General features: G+C 43.5%; 3 protein-coding genes across 9 annotated transcripts in view; 2 read left to right on the top strand and 1 right to left on the bottom strand.

The window, feature by feature from the left end:
• Positions 1-20581, top strand: part of CCDC117 (coiled-coil domain containing 117) — a 292218-nt gene extending 271637 nt beyond the window's left edge. The window contains exons 1-6 of one of the 4 annotated variants that reach the window (XM_061370914.1): positions 13757-13764; positions 14060-14379; positions 15064-15114; positions 15481-15714; positions 17119-17256; positions 17773-20581. In XM_061370914.1, the coding sequence (XP_061226898.1) occupies positions 14063-14379; positions 15064-15114; positions 15481-15714; positions 17119-17256; positions 17773-18025 (993 nt within the window). In that variant the 5' untranslated portion in view covers positions 13757-13764; positions 14060-14062 and the 3' untranslated portion in view covers positions 18026-20581. Of the gene's footprint in view, positions 1-13756; positions 13765-13966; positions 14380-15063; positions 15115-15480; positions 15715-17118; positions 17257-17772 lie in introns of those variants that run through there. The other 3 variants (XM_061370913.1, XM_061370912.1, XM_061370915.1) reach the window with 3 other exon arrangements.
• On the top strand, positions 131-3385 carry HSCB (HscB mitochondrial iron-sulfur cluster cochaperone). Of its 2 annotated transcripts, XM_061370898.1 has the most exons (6): positions 131-363; positions 434-530; positions 954-1043; positions 1578-1722; positions 2572-2619; positions 3227-3385. In XM_061370898.1, exons 1-6 carry the CDS (start codon positions 146-148, stop codon positions 3316-3318), a joined length of 690 nt encoding a protein of 229 aa, XP_061226882.1. In that variant the 5' UTR covers positions 131-145; the 3' UTR covers positions 3319-3385. The 2 variants fall into 2 exon arrangements, with proteins under 2 accessions (XP_061226882.1, XP_061226883.1); XM_061370899.1 differs by lacking the exon at positions 2572-2619.
• Positions 2737-13045, bottom strand: LOC133221732 (solute carrier family 2, facilitated glucose transporter member 11-like). 3 transcript variants are annotated; one of them, XM_061370897.1, is made up of 12 exons: positions 12784-13045; positions 11774-11872; positions 10610-10770; positions 9984-10108; positions 9590-9719; positions 8985-9133; positions 7795-7982; positions 7172-7282; positions 6972-7073; positions 5796-5871; positions 5275-5402; positions 2737-3231 (listed from the first exon to the last, which is right to left on the bottom strand). In XM_061370897.1, the coding sequence occupies exons 1-12, from the start codon at positions 12826-12828 to the stop codon at positions 3223-3225; spliced, it is 1323 nt and encodes a 440-aa protein (XP_061226881.1). In that variant the 5' UTR covers positions 12829-13045; the 3' UTR covers positions 2737-3222. The 3 variants fall into 3 exon arrangements, with proteins under 3 accessions (XP_061226881.1, XP_061226880.1, XP_061226879.1); XM_061370896.1 differs by lacking the exon at positions 2737-3231 and adding an exon at positions 3920-4424; XM_061370895.1 differs by lacking the exon at positions 2737-3231 and adding an exon at positions 3920-4429 and having other exon boundaries at positions 12784-13042.
• Positions 20582-21325: the final 744 nt, after the last annotated feature.

Raw genomic sequence — 21325 nt, 5'->3', positions numbered from 1 at the left:
GCCGGGGGTAACTCACGAGTGGCGGAACCGCCGCCGCTCCCGGTTGCCGCGATGCTGCGCGCGCACGCGCCGGGCCCCGCCCCACCGTGAGCTGAGCCAATCGGGGGCGGGCGGGCACGGGACCCGCCGGAAGCCGTATGTGGGGATGCGGGCGGTGCTGCGGCGGGTTGGCGCTCTGTCATGGCTGCCGCGTGCGTCGCAGGCCGCCCTGCGGCCGCGCTGCGGAGGGACCGGACCGGCCCCGCGGTGCTGGAGCTGCGGCAGCGCCCTCCCTGGTGCCGAGGGGCCGCCGCTCTTCTGCCCCGGGTGCCGCGCCCTGCAGCCGCCGGGACCGCGGCCCGACCTCTTCCGCCTGATGGCCTGGTGAGTGCGGGAGGGGCGGCCTCGGGCCCGGCCGGCCGCGGGGCCTCACGCCGGCTCCTGTCGTCCGCAGTGACCGCTCCTTCCGCGTCGACGTACAGCAGCTGCAGCGGCGGTTCCGGAGCCTGCAGCGCGCCGTTCACCCCGATCGCTTCGGCCAGAGGCCGCCGGTGAGCGCAGGGACGAATGGGAGGCGGCCAGTCTGCCGCCGGCGCGGCCCGCTCGGTTCTCCAGGTTGGGCGTGCGGCGCTTGAGGGGCTCCGGGCGGGAAGAAGCCGCCTCCCGCGTCCGGCTGCGCCGTCCTGGGTGGCGGCAGAGGGCCGGGGCTGCGGGCACTCCCCGGCTCTTGTTTTCCCGGTGCTTAAAGCAGACTTGCAGGCCCAGACTCGCGGCGGCGAATGGCGATGCGGGGCTGGCGCTTCCGAGCGCGGGGACACGTGCACAGGTGCTGGCTCCCCGCACCCCAGCTCTGCCAGAAACCACCCTTCCGCTTTATGCACTTGTGGCTGGAGAACGCGCTGCCTGCAGGTAGCAGTGTGATGCATCGGCCACTCGTTACTAACTTGGGACTGTTATTTATCATCCATGTGCAGGAGGAACAGTACTACTCTGAGCAACACTCGTCCTTGATTAACAAGGCATATCAAACCCTCCTGAACCCTCTGAGCCGCGGCATCTATCTGGTAAGGTGTCATTCATTGTATTTTGTCACCGCGCCTATAGCTGATCATAGTGACCGGGCCAGTAATACACTGAATCAGACATTGGCTCCATCGTTAACATGCTGATTTGTGTTCCTCTGAAGAAGAGAGCTACTAGAGATTGACAGGAGACCAAAAGCAACCTTGTCTTCAAACTTAATAAGCTTTTCAAATATTTTCTTTAACATTTTACTGACTGTTGCCATCTCATTTGCTGCTCCGGTCACCCTAATTTGTTTCCTGCATCACACACTGTGTTTGGCCATAGCTGTTCCTTGGAATTTCAGTCTGGCCTCAACACCTTTGCTGTGATTTTTTTTCCTCTGGCCAACAGCTGATTTGCATGGTTTACCTCTGGAGTCAGTTTTAAGCCAACTCATGCATATTTCCTGGAATAAAATGCAAGTTTATCAGCTATGAATCCGAGTGAGCCCTGTTCAGGGACTAAAGAATCAAGAAAACCCACACTGAAATAGATGTAAGAATGAGCATTTCCAAATCCCCGTCATTTCACAGCTGGAGCTGCATGGAATGGAGCCAGCACAGGAGACAGACTGTGATGCAGACTCTGTGTTTCTCATGGAAATCATGGAAATTAATGAGAAATTGGCAGAGTCTAAAAGTGACGGTATCCTTGAAGAAATTGACATTTTGATTAAAGGTAGGTTATGATATGAGGTGTTTATATAGCTCTAAAATACTACTTGTGTAATATCAGAGTCTAAGACTCTTTATCAACATATTTTAATATCTCTAAGTTGTGTTAGTCTTGAATTGACTCACTGCAAGAGCTTCTCCCAGAAAAAGTTGTCTTTACCAGTTTATGCCATTTTTAATTTAAACATCAGCTCTGTCTGGAGAAAGTCTGCCCAGTAGTACCTGTTCTGGTGGCAAAAGAGGGATAGCAACTGACTACATAAAGTCACTTACTCAGCAGATCAGGGCAAGTGGGCTGTTGTAAAAGAACAGACCACTCAAAATGAAGTTTAATAAAATGCTTGACTGACCACAATAAATAATTTAATTTATACTGACATTATATTCGTTTCACCTTCTTCAACTTAAAACCCGTTATATTAAGTGGTTATTATCCTTATACAAGCAGCTTCCTCAATTATATTGTTTGTGATGCCCAAAACATGGAGTTTGAGTGGTCTGTTTAATTCTTTGCAATAATAGTAGTGTGCCAAAAGCAATTAGAAAAACAAAAATAAAAACTAAGTAGAATAAAATTAATTGCAGCAGAGTGAACACCACAAGTAACTTAGAGCCCTGGGAAGTTAGTGACCGTTGATTCGCATTGCAGTTGCCATCTGTAAACCTGTTTAATCAAAGAAGCTTATCTGTCTGTAATTGTGATTACATGAATCACAGCGTTAAGACGAAAAGCTCTCTCAGCTCCCAGAAGAGGGTGAGGCTATCAGCTAGGTTTCTCAACACAGCCAGAATGCAGTGGTATTTAATATATTAAGTATGTAACAAAAAGTGAATGAAATGATTTGTTTTACAGTTAAACAAGAAGAACTGACCAGAGAGGTGGCTGCAGCTTTTGAAAGAGGTAGCTGTTCCTGTGAAGCATTTGGCTGCCGTACAAACGTGTTCTAAATGCTTAAACCCCACATTCCTACTGGCATATATTTCCTGAACTACAGAACAGAAACACTGCAAACACAAGTGTTCTTTGTATGATATTTAGAATAAATACTAAAAGCTGACCTTTCTGCTGATGCAGGAAATTCAGGACCTCGCATTACCTGTAAAAAAACCCATCCAGTACAAAAGTTCCAGTTAATTCAATCTGTACCCAGATAATCCCTTCCCATGGAATGCAGGTGCTAAAAACTGTTTTGGTTGCTTGGTTCCCAGAGGAGCTGGAAGGTCAGACTTACCCAGATTTAGCACCAATTCTGAGGTTTCAGACTTGCATTTGGGGGATCTTGCTCTACCAACAAGCTGTCAGTGAAGTAGCAGGTGCTGAGCACCTCAATTGAGGTGTTCCAAAGCAATCCAGGATGAAACCAGTAGGCATCCTGGTTTAATAGTGTATTATGAGTCCCTGCAACTTGCAGCTTTTAGTGCTGCAGCAGGTGCTGTCATTGAAATCTTGGGATTGATTCGAAGATGAAAATTCATCCTCTAACTAATCCCGTTTTCTTTCATTTCAGATGACCTTCAGGAAGCAAAGAAGCTTTTAGCCAAAATGAAGTATTTTGCAAACTTAAAGGATAAACTAAAGAACAAGAAGATCCCTTCCTGATGCTGCCTCCTTTACTGTTAATGTTATTTTCAATTAAACAGCTAATTTAGTTACCAAGTGAGAAAAACAGTGTTTGCTTCCTACCTTTTCTCTAAAATCTTTCACTCTGAGAGAAGGGAGATAAACGCAAGAGAAATCCAGCACTTACTGAGTAACAGACGGAACTGGGAAATGCTGACAGCCAGGGAAAGCTGTAATGGGTAAAGTAGGTAGGACCAGTGTACCACCAGTCACAGGTACAGACACGAGTATCACAGAGCACACAGACACTGGATGTAATTAGGATTTCTTACATTTTGACTAATAAAATATAAGTGATTTCTTTTGAGAAAGAGCCCTGGAGAAAATGGTGGAGATGAAGCAGACAGCTCATTCAACAGGTCCTTCAAGCTCCGTGTCCTCCTTGGCTCTGTTCTGTCAGACCATCTTGAAGGATCTGTGGAGGTGAACAGTATTTAGCTGCTGTTCTCTCTGCTTCCTAGTGCTTTTTATGATGGTGATCTCGGTCTGCCAGGAACTGACCTTCAAAACTAGAATCTTCACCCTGCTGCTCAGTTTAAAATGTTAAGATGCTAGTTAAGGCAAAAAAATAAACCCAAACTCAAACCCCAGAATCTGTTTTATTTGTACCTTTTTAGGAAAGAAGTCTTTGTAATAAAATGTGTTACAAATAGCAGTAATTCAGACAGGTGCTGGTCTGCCTTTGTACAGATACAGTGGTGGGACTAGGTTAGGAATGTCCTTAAGTCTTTCAAAGAAGTTATTTAAGTTGCCTTTTATTAAGTGTCCTCTAAATACACAGGAGGCGTGAATAAACTGCTTGTTCATGACACTGCACAGCTAGTTTAGAAGATGCTATTCATAATAGTCATGGAAGTTCTGCAGCAGTGAAATCCCACAGAAGGGGGAGATTTTAAAACCCATCATGGAGCTGTCTTCTTTCATAAAGCTCCATTTCCTTTTTATTTCTTCCAAAATTAAGCTTGTGAAATTCCTTTTTGATTGCCAGAAAAGATTTGTTTTTTGTCTCGGGAATTACAAAGAAGAGGAAAGCAGCCACGGAGGAGCACTCCAGTAGGAACACCAGGAAGCAATACTGCTTCAGTCTGTTCTGAAAAAGAAATTTATTGGAGTGTAACGTATTTCAAGTCCAACAGTGGTGTTTGGAAAATACAAAGCTTTTTGTTTCACACCTAATGCTGCTGCTCAGATAGTTTTAATGAAAAGCCATTCAACATATCCTTACCTTATATGTAACCTTTTACATTGGGGTTTTTTTAGATAATAGGCTACCAAGCCCTGAGCAACACACTTGGTAGTACAAAAAAGAAGGCCATTTAAACCCAACTGAACAATCCACAGTGTTAAGATTATCTGGTTTTTCTGAATGTTCGTATTTGCCAATGTTACTCATTAAAAAAAACAACTATCTTGTTGAGAAGAGTTCAGCTGAGAAGAAAGGACCGCTGGGTCAGGCTGCCCTGTCACCTGCATGTTTTACTCTCAACTGGGAACACAAAGCTGGGGATGAAAGCCTGCCCCGTTTTCCTAGTAATTCTGATCACAAAACCCTCCATACAGAGCTCTGGGAGCTCTCGAGCTGCAAACCATGAGCCCCAGGCACTACTTCTACTTCACTTTGCCACAGAAGCACAAGGCCCCATTAAGAGCTGTGTTATCTGGATCTTTGCACCTGATGATATTTTGCTAGTTTTGATGCCTTCTGTGGTCCAATTTTGCTCTGAAACTCAGGCATTACTTTCCCTTTTCATTTATCATGGTTTACTATTTTTCTCGGAAAAATAGTAAATCCTTTAAGAGGGATTGACTCTAGTTATACTTGGTTGAGGGGTAGTGAGCACCCTACATTTAAGTGCATCAGGAAATAACACTGTGATGGAACCTGAGAGATTAAACGAGGGGAGGCAATCAGGAAAACGTGTCGCACGCACTTACCACTATGAAGGGGAAGAGCATCCCAATGGTAAAGAAACTAATCCAACTGACGGTCCCTCCTATCATGTAAGCAGCAGGACGTGATGACTGTATGAACAGTTCAGCTATCAGGGTATTTGTTATGCCACCTGGGGGGTCAGTTTCAGAAACAAGAGGCTAATTGTGTATATATTCATAATGGCACATATTTGAATCCACTGCCCATGCAGTAAGTGTCCTCCTGAGGAGCAGTCCCATCGCAGCAGGGAGGTAGGGAAGGTAGGTAGGGAGGGAGGGAAAACCAAATAGGCTGCTGCTTGCTTCGTGTCTGACTGGACTGAACTCAAGGCAAAACAGAGACTCCTCATGCATAGCTGACCCACACTCTGAGGCTATGGAGGCAAAACGCACCAGCACACAGGCTCATTGTGTTCCTTTGCCAGAGCACAGCAGCCTTACAAACATCAGTTCCTGGCTTAGAGAGCACAGCTGCTGCCATCCCCCTCACCACTTCAGAACATGCATTAATTGCTGTGTCCTACCTGGCCCCAACCCAAAACTCAAGATGAAGGCAAAGATCGATGTCATGCTCACATAAGGCACCCACAGGTACAGTTCCTGCAGCAGAAGAGAAGAAGGTTTAGTTCAGATTTTGAGAATCTGGTTTTAAAGTCTGGCTTAACAGTTACATTTTCTTTTGTTATTTTATTGCCTCTAAGACAAACAGTCATTCATGGCTGTTTACAGCTGACTTATTTAACAGTATTGCTTCAGAGAAATTAAATACTGTTCATTTAGTAATTTGTACTAAATGGAGTCTAGTACTTCTGCTGAGATTTGGAATTAGTCCTCTGAGGCTACAAATCGACATGAACACTGAACACAGCAATTACGTGTTGTTAACATTTTGTCAGTTTATTCTGGTATTTTATACTGATCCATGAGTCAGCTGCCACCAACCGCTTTCACAGCATGAACAGGGTCCTTGTATATCATTATTTATCTATCTATACATAAATTTCAATAGCACCGTAAAGAAACATTAGCATTACTATATACATACGAAACTGGGTGCATTAGAAAGACCAGACTTAAAGCTTGAAATCCCATTATTCAAAAGCAAACAGAGACATTTACAGAAGTTAACAATCAGAACAATTAAACCAAGGCTTCTGCTCAGGCTGACTCATTCAACCTGCTGCCTGGCCTAGCAGCTTGCTTCACTCCAACCATGCAGAAATCACTGCAGGTAAAAAGTGGGGCAGGATGTCATCTTTGTATGGTAAGTGTAGAGCATAATTTGAAGTGAATCTCTCTAGTAAGTTTCCAATAGTTTTTGTGAAATTCCACTTTAAGTGTCTTTTGAATTTCAGCATCCTGACAATATTGTTTGTTCACTTTACAGTTCAATGACTGAACACCGATGCTTAGTATCATCACTACGAGGATTTCATCCTAAAATGACTTAACGGCTAAAATAAATGCCATTTTGTCATCACTTAATTTTGTCAGCACTAAACACAGCTGCAGCTTTAAGACAAATACATGACCAAATCTCTTATTTTAATGAAATACAGCTGCATTCTGCAGCTGATCAAGTCTTTCAAGTGCTGTCACTTTTTATGCTGCTGTTTAAACCTCTCTTCCAGCTTCTTTTGAGTGTCACAGATTTTCACTCACTACAGTCATATCATGTAATATTGAGTCCTACTTTATACCTGGTAAGTCAGGGAGAACGTTAAAACAATGCTCCAAAGGGTCATAAGGAGATAACCCCCAATGATGAGATACCTTCTTCCCACATAGTCAATCAGTAAACCCTGTGGACAAGACATCATTTTCCATTACTATGTTGATCTCATATTTTCCAATGGTCTTGTTCAAGAGGCATTAGGAGGTAGGATAAATTGCTACTTACACATGTGAGGGCTGTGAGGCATTCACAAGCTCCAGTGCCAAGCGTCACATATGGGATTTGTTCTGCTGAGATCCCAGCTTGTTCAAAAATGTAAGTTGCATAGAAATAAATCTACAACAGGAAAAAAAGTAAATACTAATGGGGCTTTCCTGGAAGTTAAATCATCAGCTGGAAACAAAGTCAAGTTCATACTAAACACACAGCTTAATGTGTGTTATATTTTGAGTTAAAATAAACAGCATAAACAGCAACGAGAATCTCTTTAATTCACATCTAGGTAAATACATTGCTATGATACAAGCAAATTTAATTATCCAACCTACTGAACATAGCACTTCACATTCTGAAACCAAACACAGCAGGTGAGCTGATCCACCTTCATCTACCTTCTCAGAAGAATGTGCAAGTATTAAGTCACTCTTTAAAGAATTCACATACCAGAAACACAGAAATGAGAAAAAAAATTAAGAGAAAAACACAGAAGTACCACTAAAATATTCTTTCCCACTTATCCCATTTCTCTGGGCTTCTCCATGTGGATCTTTTGTGTTAAAAAAAAAAAAGGTGAAAACCACCTGGAAATCAAATCATTATTAAAGCCGTTTGTAGGTATGAAAACTTACAGCATTTATCCCACTGAGCTGCTGGCCCATAGTCATCACAATGACAGTAATAAGCTGCCATCTTACAGCACGGTCAGTGAATAACTGCCAGGGCTTCTTGGCCTTCTCCCCCTCCAAGGCAAAGCTTTCCTGCTGTATGTCTTCCATCTCCCTTCCATACTCTGAAGAACCATGAAATCGCTTCAAAGCTGAACAAAGAAGAAAACACTCTCACAACTTCTGGAAAATATCTCCTTCCACCATGACCCAGCATCTGCTGGGATATGAAAACATTGCTTTTTGACTTGGCTTTTGCTTGCTGGTTTCCAACATTTTTTGCTGTGGTGGACTGCAGTTGCTTCCTATGTTGAAGATCTTGCCACAAGACACACTGGTCTATCTACTAGTACCTTTTCCAGACAGGTAAAAGTTCATATATTCATCAACAGCACTTCAAAAGAACAGAAGAAAAGCAAGAGAAGTGTTTTTTCTTTATTTATGCATAAAATGAAAATTGAACCAAATACAGCCCTATCAATGCTAAGAAGGGAAAACGTCCTTTGTTAAAGTCTGTCATTTATTTAGCATTTTAAATGGAAGACCCGGGGATCACAAGTGGCATTTTATGTCACTGTGAACTATATCAGTATTACCATACCGGCAGAAGTAGAAACACTGAACACATTTCTGAAAAATATGTATTTCATTGTCCAAATTTGTACACTGGAATCTTTTTTCTGTCCTCTCAATTTTATTAACTACTTGTTATTTTAGAGACAACCTTTTCACATATTTTTAACAGACCTTAATCTGAATTAATAAGACCTGTGTACTTATAGGGACTAATACTTTACTGTTGGGAGTACTATTCCACCTGGTCTCCCTGGCAAGGAAAACACTCTCCATGGCACATGAGGACCCAAATGGCCTCAGTGTCTTCCGCATTCCATTGTGAAAAAGAAAACCAAAGCCATTATTGTGATGTTTAGTTTCTTCTTGTAGTATGAAGAGAAGTGTTCACAATCAATTACAGACTCCTGAGTTCCACAATCCCTATTTTCATATAAGGTCACTGAAGGAAAAACATGGGCCAAAGAGCACTAGGCAATAAAAATGTCCTGTGTTGATACAGACAAAAGGAGAATCTGGAACCCAAGATACTCCTTGTACCCTTCTGAAGACACAGAGAAAGTATAAACACTGAAAATTACCTTTGACACAGCTCAGCTCATCACCCCTGTCGATAAGAAGATATCTGGGGCTTTCAGGAAACCATGGCAGGAATAGAAGTTGGGCAAATGCTGGTAAACAGCTGCTGGATAGCAACAGAGGCCAATACATTTCTTCACCTAATAATTCCCTGGGAGAGACAGGGAAAAAGAAAGGGCAGAAGAGGGGAAACCCTACAATTAGCTTATTGCTGTGTTGGTCTTCAGCACTATTTTCAGGTTCTCCAAAACTGTTTTCTAGCAGCGCAGGAAAACAAAAGCATATGGACATCACCTTCAGGTCAGCAGCAACACTTGCTTTTGAGAATTACACAATAATTTAGGACAGAAAGGAACTCAGAAAAGTGTATTAGTGATGCTGCTCTAAACTGAGAATATCTCCCTGGAGAGACAGCAGAGATGGTGGGCAGCTGTGGGAATAAAGTGACAAAAGGAGGGTTTTCTTCTTATAGGTAGACCTTGTAAAGTGTGAAGTTGATTCACTAATGCTGCAATGGCCACAATGAATATTTTGCAGGGAGCTGCAGGGAACTGGAATTCTTTGCATGCAAGTAGTACAAGTCAGGACAACAAAATGCATTTCTAACCTCAAACCAATTATTTGTCCCATAAGAATCCCCCCAGTCAGAAAGATGGAACTCCCCATGGCCATGCCACCTCTAAGATGTTTTGGGGCAACCTCCCCAAGATACAGCGGCTGCACACAGATCCCAACGCCTGCAAGTAAATGGAAGAACATTTTTCTATTAATAGATTTTGCTTTGAAACGAGTCACTGAACAAAGACATGTAGGAAATCAGACATGGTTAGTTTCCTGTTACTTTAGCTGCCTTCAGATTCCAAGTTAGACTACACAACATTTTTGTCATCGTACCTACAAAGCAGCACACAAACATGTATCATAACACCTAAAGAAAAAGCAGTAACAATAATTTAGCATTCCCCACAGTTTACTGAAAGTAGGAATAGGAGAGAATTCACCTGAATTTATGCCAATCAAAAACCTTCCAACAATCAGCAACTCAAACAATCCTGTAGGAAAACTGATCCCCATTAAAATGGAGGCCAGTATTGCTATAATATTATTCATCAAAAGAGCTCCTTTCCTAAACAGGACAAAAAAAAAAAAGGAAAAAAAATTAAAAAATAAGGAAATCTGCAATAACATGCTCTTTAAACATCTCCTTTCTGGTAATATGGAAAAAAAATGGGGTTTATACTGAAGAAAGGAGTGGGGTTTAGCTCATTTATGCTGTATCTATAAAGCATGCACAGGAAATGTTACAAATTACACAGTACACCCTTACTGGCATGAAGGCTGCAAATGCACATGTGGGACCTGTGTTTCCTGCCATGCAGCATGTGCATATACTCCTACTTAGATTCCAATAAATGTCATGGAAAGACTAGACTGGAAGGCTGTAACTCAAATCTCACCTTTTAAAGTCACATTGGAGCAAACTGTAAAATTCTCCTAGAAAACTCTGCTTCAAAGTGAAAACCATTTTTAGTCACCTAAGGTACATTTTCTCCCACTTCTTTCCATTTATGTACTTTCTATTCCAGTGAGAAAGTAGAAGGAAACATGCTGAACCTGATGAACTCACCTGCCCAGCCAAATTGCCATGCTGCCTCCAACAAGGGCTCCAAACAGGCCCCCAAGTGAAAACACAGAAGCGATGACAGACCAAAGAAAAGTCAGCAGATCTGGATTTAGTGCCTTGTGATAACGATTAGTCCAGGTTTCATTTAAGAACCTGTGTATATGCTGCAGAAAAGAATGATGAATGTGGAGCATTATGTGTAATCAGAGGCCCCAGTTTTAGCCAGCAAACAAAGACTTAACAGAAGAAGAAACTGCCTGGCCTCCCCCTCCTTTCCAGCATATTACATGTTCTTTCACAAAAGGCTTATTTTAACCTTTGTAACAAGCATATGATGCTGTAGCAAATTCAATTTTCACAGTTTCAAAAGAAAATAAATGAGCCAACAGCAGATGATAGTCATCTCTTTCACCATACCATCTGTTCAGATCCTCTGGACTCACCCACAAAATATGCAGAATCCTCAAGGCCAGTGCAAGGGACCCAAATGTAACAAGTAGGTGAAAATACCTAGAAGATACTTGGACACTACACATTAAAGTTTTTGACTCGCTAAGATCTTTCTCAGTAAGCTGCCTTTTACTGTAACTATCTTTTCTCCCTGTTATCCACTGACAGGACACATGGGAATGGTTCAAAGCTGCATCAGGCGAAACGGTGGTGTCATTTTACAGAAAGAGCGGTCTGGTCAGACACTGCAACAGGCTTCCTGGAGAAGGGGTCAATGCCCCAAACCTCTCAGCATTTAAGAGGCATGTGGACAATGCCCTTAGTAACAGGCTTTAACTTTTGGCCAGGCAGCTAGCCTAGGTTTTACGTCTGTTCCAACTGAAAATGTTATAGTCTGTTCTTAATGTTCTGGGCTATTTTAGTCAAAAGTGTAACTGGAAGATGTTCCTTATTTGGTCAGTTAATCCTTCTAAAACAGACTTTAACAGAGGTATTTATGTGGCCTATTTGTCACTTTTATCTGACACACAACACCTCTGATGGGAGCTACAAATTCACATGAAACCACTTTGGAAAGCAACAAGAATCCTTCATAGGAGAGGAAGCCTGCTTTGGTGCCATTGTGGTCACAGTAGAAGTGTGTTTGACCTCTCAGCCAGTTAGACAGGACACCTCGTCACTGTGGAACAACCCTGTGAACAAGAGACCATGGTTTACCTGGGTGGGGGCATTGATGATGGAAACATTATACCCATACTGAAAGGTTCCTCCAATTCCAACAGCACAAACAGCCAGAAACAAGGTCCAGCTGGGGAGCTAGAGAACAGAAGACAGTAATGAGAATGAAAAGCGATAGAGCCTTGAACTCACATGCACATAACATCAATGAGAAAATTGTAATGAAAGATATAGTGTATTTAGTTTCGAGAAGTAAAAGCATTCATTCAGAAAACTACACAGCCTCTCAAACACCTGCAGCAAGAGAAAAAAAATCATGCAGACTTTGGCCATAGTCACTGACATCTTTTAGAGATGCAACAATTGCAAGTATGCAGGTTCATTGTAAGCAATACAACCATTGCACTGCTGATGGCACAGTACAGCTTCCTCGAGAATAAAATGTACTTCTCTGAATGACAAGCAAGCAATGGATTAAGAGTAAGGGCTCCACCAAGCACAATAGAAAAAATAAAACCAGAGGTGGTACACTGCACACTCAGACCCTTCTGTTAACCAAATACTGACAGCATAATCTGTGTGTCTCATAGGTACAACCTGGAATCTAGAAGAGACAGAAAACAAACAAAAGTACCCCAAACCATTAACATACATCACACAACTTATGGTCTGTTATGACAGCTCTGCTCCTCCTCCTGCCCAAATCAGTCTGCTCACTACACTAGCATCTTGAGTCACACTGGAGCTTCCATGTATGCTCTGTGAACTACTTCCCTCCTGAGAGCTTAGGACTTTCACGCCATTTCAGAAACACACCACACACAAAAGTCAATTTGCATCCAATGTAAATCGTAAGAATCAGCCAACACGCTTTTACAGCTGCCGCTTTACAACACAGCCAGGAGTCTAAGGAAAAAACACCGCTTCATGAGCCTGCTCATCTAAACCTAAAAGTAGACACGAAACCAGAACATTTCACATGTGTGCATCACTGTTAAAGCTACAAACTCCCTGCAGGACCCATCTCCAGAGGCCAAGGCAGGACTTACCTTGCTACGTACACTACACCCTCTCAGCAGGGGCTGGGACTCCATTCTTAGTATGGACTGAATTCGATTTCCTTTGCAAAATTTAGTAAACTACACTACAGGGATAAAAGGTACCAAAGCATTAAGTTGTTACTCCGTTAAAACACGTTTCTGCCTTCCTCCTCTAGCCTTTGGTGCGCTCAGTGTCTCTCGACTCATCAGGACGGCAACGTTCCGCTACCGCAAACGCTCTCACAGGAGCGTTCCCCCTCGTCGGAGCACAAACCCGCCCGCGGCCCGCCGCGCCATGCAGCCACCGAGAGCGGCAACGCTCACCTGGCGGGGAGCCATGGCCTCCGGCTCCGCTCCTCTGCGTCCCGTCGCGGTAGCTCTCGGAGCTGAGCCCTAACGTCCCCAGGAGCAGCCCGCCCCAGCCCGAGGCTCTGCCCGCCACCCGCTGAGGTGAGGTCAGGCCGGGCCGCAGACAAGAGCGCCTCCGTCCGGGCGCTCCCATGGCTGCCGGGGCTTTGCCGCTCTGGGGAGCCTCCCGCTGCGAGGCTCGTGCTGCCCTAAGGCCGCCTTGAAGCCGGCGACGCCACCACCCCCTGGGGGCGGCCGCCGGGACTACAGCTCCCATAGTGCCCCGCGCGCCGCCGCCGGGACTACAGCTCCCATAGTGCCCCGCGCGCCGCCGCCGGGACTACAGTTCCCATAGTGCCCCGCGCGCCGCCGCCGGGACTACGGCTCCCATAGTGCCCCGCGCGCCGCCGCCGGGACTACAGCTCCCATAGTGCCCGCGCGCCGCCGCCGGGACTACAGTCCCTAGTGCCCCGCGCGCCGCCGCCGGGACTACAACTCCCATAGTGCCCCGCGCGCCGCCGCCGGGACTACAGCTCCCATAGTGCCCGCGCCAGTCTTCGCCAAGCGCTGCGAAAGGCCTGGAAAGGACTCGCGTTCTGGCGTTGTCGTCTACCCCCGGGCCCCGCCTGGCCCGGCCTACCGGTGAGCGCTCCGTGGGCAGCTGTTCTGTGCTGCGGCGCCGGGTCGGGCCCGGTGGAGCCCAAGGCGCACCGAGGTGCCGCCGTTCCGGCTCACCTTCGCGGCCGCGGGGCTTTTGTTAGCGCGGATCTCTGCGAAAGCGCCCCGGGCAGGGCCGGGCCGGGCCGGGCCGGGCCGGCGCCAGGCAGCGGGAGGGCCGCTTCGGGCTGGGGCGCTGCGGAGCCCGGGCTGGTCTCCTCGCGGGGTCGCCCCGCTGGTGCGGATGGGCAGCGTTGATGTCCTCTCTCTTTCCAAGCAGGAAATGGCAGCGCTGGGCAGGTCCTGTCAGGGCGTCCCCGCAGGCCCTGCTGTGGAGTTCCCGCAGGCGCCGGCCGCGGCCCCCGACCGCCACGGCCTGCAGCCTGCCGCCCACGACCGCCTACAGCACCCCGCGATGATGATGATGATGGCCGGGAACGGAAGCGACGGTACCGATAGCGGCCATTCCTCCGGCCTGTACCTCCCAAGCGGCTTCGATGTGGCCTCACTCGCCGCGCTGGGCAGTTACAACGAGGGCTCGCCTGTGGCTCCGGTGGGCTCCTTCACGAGCGCCGCGCACCCGCAGCAGGGCCTCGGCCAGTAAGTGCGGAGCCAGCGGCCGCGGCGAGGGGATGAACATGTTTCTCGGCTGCAGGGCAGCGTGAAACAGGTTTTCTTCTAGAGACGAGTTATAATTCGTTTTCTTGTCGTAGTGTCTCACTTGCACGATGTTAGAATTGTGTTGCACCCGTCTTAACGGCCTTCAGGTTTGTAAGTGGGGGAACTGAGGAGCTTCCTGAATGGAAAGGAATGTGATGAGGTTTACTGATATTTTGGCATGATCTTAAGTTCATGCACATTTTGCTTAACTTGCTCTTTCTCATATGCAAGCACAAAAAGCTATTCCATAAACTGTTGTTGTTTGGTCATCATTCATTTGAGTATGTTACTTGGAGACCAGGTATTAAGAGACTGAAGCTGGATCACTTGTTGCTTGTTGAAGCATTTTTTTCAGAAATTGGTCTTGTCCCCTTGTGGAAAAAAGAAAATAATGTAAAGGAGGAGAAATGAGCATGGAATTCTGCTCAGAAAACTAAGTAATTACAGCTGCCTTTGCCTTTTTTTTGGAACAAAGTGTCATTTATTGTCCCTTCACAGCTGGTAGCAGACTGCGACTGTTGCTCTTAGCGGCAAGTGAAATTTTTAAAGGGAGGAAAATACTGTTTAAAATCTCAGTGTCACTGGAAGATAGAATCTAAATAACTATTTGTCTTTCTTTTGCAGTGGCTCTGTTCGCTGTGGAAAGAAGCATAAGCTAGAAGAAGAGACGGAAGGGTAAATTAAATTTGTATTTTGTAGCCAGAAAATACTTAATTTGCTTTTTATTTTCGATAAAGATTTGAGCACATCTCACCCACAACATGTACAGGAAGAGAACTTCTATCGTTTCAGTTTGGAATTCTTACCCCAAGTTGCACACGAGCCTGAATCCCTTTCAGTTACCTAATGAATTGTGTAGTGCTGGTTTCCTTGCATGGGTAGCCACATTTTCTTAGGAGCAGCATGGATTCATGTTCTTTGTGGAGTTTGTTTCCATAGTGTGTCAGATCTGTTGATAGGCACATGGCTTTCTATTAACATTTTTTCCTGTAGAATGGCACGTTTCTCTTTTGACAGCTGTAAAATTACTTTGTTTCCTAGTTGTCCTGTGCGGAAGAAGAGACTGACAGGAGCCAAAAATTGCCCTTTGAATCCCAACACTGAAGAATGGATTCTCTGTGCAGGTCAGCAGGCAGCTGGGGAGGTAGCAAGTCAGTATGATGGCAGCGGTCCTGAAACTGCCATGTTAGAAATTCCCTGTGAAGAAATGGATCAGACAATGGGGGAACAGCAATGCGAGGTTGCTCGCAGGAAGCTTCAGGAAATTGAGGACAGGTAAATGCAGGGATTGAGTAGACTGGCTTTGCTGAGCTTTCCCTTTTTTGTGGGCATTATGGGGTAAATCTAGCACTTTAGCGGTGTAGTAACACTGTAATAACCTTCTGTTCAAGCACTTCCTTTTTAGGCTGCCTGTGGTGCTAATGGGTTTTAGGGCTGGTACTATGATCTGAAATTGAGGGTGCTAAAGCAAGAGATGCTGAATAAGTAACCACCTTTTCACAATCATGCAGCATCAGTATACCATAATGGGGCTTTATACTCTTTTGTGAGTTTCTAGAGCTCAAATTTGAGCTAGTGTTACTTGGTCAGACTTTGAGTTCATCTTTTTTCAACCAGTTGCAACTTGTTCTATGACTAATACTTCTAAATGCTCAAGACAGATAAGAATTTGTCAGCATAGAAAGTAACATGAACCAGAGATCTCTCTCTGGACATAGGCAATGAGACTGAGGTTCACCTTGCTGTTAAATAGCAGGTAGCTTGATACTGGGGTAATGGGGTGGTTGTGGGCAGTCTGCAGCAGTCATTTAATAAATGTACTATGCATTTTTGTCTTTGAAAGATTTCTGGAAATGTGTGCATTTATCAGTTGGTGACAGTTGAGGTAGTATTCTGAAATACCTAAAATGACCACTGAAGACAGATGTTAGGAAAGTCAAAACTTTGAAAGTTATAAACCAGGCTTTTTTTTTTAGATGATTACTCCATAGTTGTTGCATGAAGGGAAGCAAGGTACTGTTAGATCATTTCATTTTTTCACGGGTAAATCAGAGTAGTGATGTATGTCTTTATTATCTGGCTTTAACTGCAGTAATGCAGTCTGCTTTGACCTCTCAGAGAATTGTTCCCCATCCTTCCCAGCTACTCTGCTGAATTTTCTTTAAAAGGTTTACCAAAACCAAAGGAGATACCTCCAGTTTGTTCTAAGTACTTTTTGTGCTGTTTTAATCTCTGAAGAGTTGGTGCAAAATTGTTAAAGGTGAAGAACTGCATTCAGCACCTTTTCAGTTAAGATATGGGGAACTGAGCAGGTGAAGCTAGCTAGCTCTTGTAATGCGACCAAATGACCCAGTTTCCCCTGAAGTGAATTTATGTATTTTCTCTTAGCATTTGTCTGCATTGCACACTGCTGGATGATGCAGGGATAACAAAGCTAGCTCAGGTACCAGAAGTGGCACAGCTCCTCAAGTGGCTTCTATGCATACAATTGTTCTTAGGGTATATTGGCCCAAGAGAAACTCATGTTAACATGGCCCCGCTGCTTCTGGTACCCAGCCTAGGTTGGATATCTACACGGTACAGTGCAGTGAACAGACATGAAACTGTAGTCTGCGGTGGATGTGCCTGTTAACAGAATGCTCAATAGTATTTATCTCCCTCTTCCCCCTCCATTCCTAGGATAATTGATGAAGATGAGGAAGTTCATGCTGATGGAAATGTTAGCAATCTGCCCACTCTTATCCTGTCAGATACCCTTAAAAAAGGGATGAAGAGGGATTTTGATGAAGTCCTGACAAAGAAAATAATAGAATCTATGTAAGTTCTGGAGGAAATCATGGTGCTATATAGCTAACACATACAAATGAAAAGAGACGCAGTCTCATGTTTGTGGAGATGACCTTAATTACTGCATGATGCAGCCAATGCTGTGTAACAAACCATTCAAAATAGGAAAAACTGTCCTGATGTACAAGTAAACGTAACTCTGTAGTGATCATCAAGCTGTTTTGTACTCCTCACTTCTACAGAGTGAAATTTGTTGAATAAACCATTGTATCTTGATTTTCATGCATGTGAGTTTCCAAAAGAAGGTGGTCCTGAAGTGTGACCAACAGTGGTCTTTAGTTTGGTGGAAAAGAAAATATAGGCTTAGAACAAGAAGTAATGAAACTGGTTAAGGAAGAGGAAATTTAGTAGGGGGAAAATAAAAGGTCTGTGTATTCTGGAATATAGTTCCAGGCTAGCACAAAGGATGAAGATACTCACTGGTCTTCTGCATTTAATAGTTGTGATTGGAGAACTTATATTTAACTGAGACTCCATCCCTTCTAGGAGCCGTCCTTCTATGGAGCTGGTGCTTTGGAAACCTCTTCCTGAATTTCTCTCAGATAAACTGAAGTCTGCTTCTGTTAAGAACTTCAAGCAGCAGTGTATAGAAGGGTGTCAAGCTAAGCAGTCAACACCAAGAGCTGCTTTTGACCCACAGACTGAAACATTCCCCGAATCACAACAGACTGACATGTCTCCAGATCCATATGCTACTTTGGGAATCTCTGGGTGTGCAGAAGAAGAAATGGAGTTGTAGATACGAGACTGAAGACTGAGAATGGTGAGCTTCAGATGGGTTTTATTCCTTTTTTATTTAATTCCCTCTTTCTTTCTGATTTGATGTGTGAATCTGAAATTTTATTTCTTTTTCTTACTAACAATCATAAAAAATGGATTGGCCAGACACAAGGTAACTGAAAAAACTCCCAAGATTTCTCTACTCTGGCATGTTAAATATTCTTGTTTTTACTGAGGAGGTAATCCTTTGGAACAAGGAAGTAGCTTTCCATCTTGCTTAATGGTGGAATATCCTCTCAATTGTTCTTGGTAAAGCATAAAATCCAAATATTGAATGTAACTGTGGCTTAAGCCACATCTTTCACGTGCTGAGCCATTAAGACTTTGTTGCACATACTATGCTTGGTCAGTTAGTTTAATTTGAACTACAAAAGGATATGGAAAGGAAGAAATACTTTTGAGTTTAGACACAGACAGAAGAGCAATCCCTGTGGTAATACAGCTTTTCACACTATTTCATCTCTGGCTGGTTTGTACTTGATGCACACTCATGTAGAAATTGCACATTCTGCAGCGTGATAGAGAAGGAATGTTATAGCTGAGCATAAACCTCTTGCTTTGTAGAAAGTAAAACCAGCTACTAGCTTGCAAGGTATCTAACTTTAGTCATCATCTTTGGCTCATTAGCTCCTAAACTGTGCTTGTGGGGTTTTGCTGCCACCCTCCCCAAACAATGTAAAGTCTGGAAAAAAGTGGTTCTCAGCCAATTGATTCACTTACATTGTGCTGTGATTCTTCATATGCATCGAATTGGAAAGTCAGCTAAAGGCAGTGTAACTTTTGATGAAATAAATGGTATCCTTTAATTTTTATAAACACAGTAACCAAATCAGGTACCAGGGAGCCACTTTCTGGCATAAACAGGGTCAAATGCTGGTTATTATCTGTAACAAAGTCCCAGACTTGAGGACCTGAAACTGCTGGCACTGGTAGTGAAGATGCTTGTCTTCTGTGGGAATCTATACTTAAATTTTAAGCCAGAGCATGTGCCATTAGCATAATGTCACATAGTTTATACATATGTATGCCAAAAGAACTTTGTACCCAGGTTAGGGTGTTACAAAGGAATCCTCGATGAGTTATTGCTTGTACCTTTCCTCAATGCACAACAGTTCCATTATGTTTAAAATGCTTAAAACAAGACAGAGAATCTTATGTTCTGAAGTCCTTGAGCTTTTTTGGACATACGTGAATTGAGGCTTTTTGTAAGGAATTCCTTTCAGGATAATAGTTTCTGTTCAGTTTTAGCATCCCATTCTGTTATTGACATCTTGCCAGCATAAAAGGGCAAGTACACAGCTGACACCAGAAGCTTTGTTCAGAAGATACCCCTATTTGTTAAACCCTTGTCTATCTTACTGCTCTTGTTAAAGGTGGTGTGAAATTTGCTGTCTCTTACTAAAACATTTCAGAGTATCACTCAAACCATTTCAACACTTGACTAGGTATTACCCTGCTAACCAACATATAATTTGATTATTCTGAAGCTATTATTAAATTGGGAAATGCGTGCAACTTTATTTTGCTATTATTTCTAATTTCATTTCAAGGTCTTTTATAAATCTCTTGCATGTACTGTGTAAAATTTCTCATGTATTATTAAGCTGCTGAGCGTGCTTAAAATCTACAGCTTTTGACATACTACACAGTTTGAGTATAAAGTCAGACAGTATACTTTGGAGAAGGCTGTTGTCACTGTGGGCAAAAAATGTAGTACCTCCAAATACTTACATGTTTCTAAGCTTGCAAGATTATAGTGAAAGTTCAAGGTTGGAACTGTTTTAGCTGATAGCTCTGAATCCTAAATAAACTGAAGAGATAAATAATTCAAAACCATTTCAGCAACGCTAAAACCAGCAAGAGGGTGTAGAAAACTGGGAGGCCAAAATAAGTCAAATCTAGAGGCAGGGTTTCCTCTTAAAAATGAAAATTGCTTATCAAATTTGCAGAATACATTCTTATAGATGGCTTTTAACCTTACTTTCTTCCTGTTACATTTGTACCAAAGGCTGACTTTCAAAGACGCATTTCCTCTTAATTTTTTTGATGCTAATACAGCACCACTGATTCCTGTTATTCAGCCATCTGAAACAGTAATACAGTGGTGAGCTATTGACAGAGACCAAGATGTGGGGAGAAAACCCTGTGTCCAAGCAGTGCGCTTTGGTATAAAACATGATTTTCATAATTAATTTCTGCCCTTGCAATAGAAGAGAACAGTAAGATAAAGAAGGAATTAAGGGGGAAGAGAGATTCTTCTTGTAGCCATCTTCTGCAGAGGGCAAGAGAGAATCAGCTGTGGGGTATTTGCAGACTTCTGTGTTTATAACAGTTTCATTTGTTATTAGCTTCCTTTAAAGGTTTTATTCATGCTGTTTACAAGTGGGATGGCAAATTAATGCAGTATTAGGAAAAACTTTATTTTGAAATATGATCTGATTGTGGTCTGTCTTCTCAGGGGACCAAATCACCCTTTGTATGTCCGTTTGCAATAAATTTTCTAAAATATTTTTTAGATGGCTGTGTTTCATTCCTAACAAAAGTGAACACCTTGAGAGCGTATATCCAGTCCTTCAGTTGGAGGGTAAAATACTCTTCAGCCAAGAAGATCTGTAATTTAACTACATAGTTCCAAGAGCATGTCACAGTGTTCAGCAGGAGCATAGCAGTAGGGTGGGAGAAACCCAAAGCTGCCAGAAAGTTCTAAATATGTCATGCCACAAATGTTTGACTATTAAATTCGCATTTTATTTTATATGTAACACTTCGCTCATCCACTGAACATCTGCTTCAAGCAACAATTTGGACTCTCAGAAGTTCTAACTTTTCTAATGTCAGTTATGCTATACTACACAGTTGTCATTTTTACTGCTGTTCAGTGCTCAGACAGAATGCTTTATTCCAAGCTAGGTTATTCATTTGTATAAAAAGCAACCTTATTACCTTGGTTAGTAACCAGTACCCTCTTGTCCCATTCCCCATTTTCCTTCTTCCCTCACCTCAAGCTATTTTCTGTCAAAGTCTATTGCACAGCATGACAACTGAAGCCAGGAGCAGTTCAGCAAACCCTTGCAACAGCTCTCACTTTCAGAATAAAACTCAGTTCTTCCTTCATGGTTCCAGTTTCAGCTCTAGTTCAAGTTGGTTTAATGCTGCAATGTTGGAACAAATGGATAGGGACAACAAAAAAGTCCTCGTGTTACTTGAAATTAGCTCCTGCAAAGTTAATTTTATGCTTCAGGAATTCACGTGGAACACA

This window comes from Neopsephotus bourkii, unplaced genomic scaffold, assembly GCF_033783945.1.
Source record: "Neopsephotus bourkii isolate Nb327-2 ecotype Australia unplaced genomic scaffold, CSIRO-AGI_Nbou_v1 NB_1542, whole genome shotgun sequence".
Taxonomy (NCBI): domain Eukaryota; kingdom Metazoa; phylum Chordata; class Aves; order Psittaciformes; family Psittacidae; genus Neopsephotus; species Neopsephotus bourkii.
The sequence above is the reverse complement of the archived record's forward strand: the minus strand, read 5'-3'. Positions and strand labels throughout refer to the sequence as shown.

Bases quoted from the DNA above. Each gene is read 5' to 3' on its own strand.
- HSCB (XM_061370898.1), top strand. From the start codon at position 146: ATGCGGGCGGTGCTGCGGCGGGTTGGCGCTCTGTCATGGCTGCCGCGT. The intron at 531-953 runs GTGAGCGCAGGG...ATCCATGTGCAG, and splicing joins GCTTCGGCCAGAGGCCGCCG to GAGGAACAGTACTACTCTGA. The intron at 1,723-2,571 runs GTAGGTTATGAT...TTTGTTTTACAG, and splicing joins AATTGACATTTTGATTAAAG to TTAAACAAGAAGAACTGACC.
- LOC133221732 (XM_061370895.1), bottom strand. From the start codon at position 12,828: ATGGAGTCCCAGCCCCTGCTGAGAGGGTGTAGTGTACGTAGCAAG. The intron at 9,134-9,589 runs GTTAGAAATGCA...TGTCTCTCCCAG, and splicing joins GGACAAATAATTGGTTTGAG to GGAATTATTAGGTGAAGAAA. The intron at 5,403-5,795 runs GTAGGACACAGC...CTGACCCCCCAG, and splicing joins GAGTTTTGGGTTGGGGCCAG to GTGGCATAACAAATACCCTG.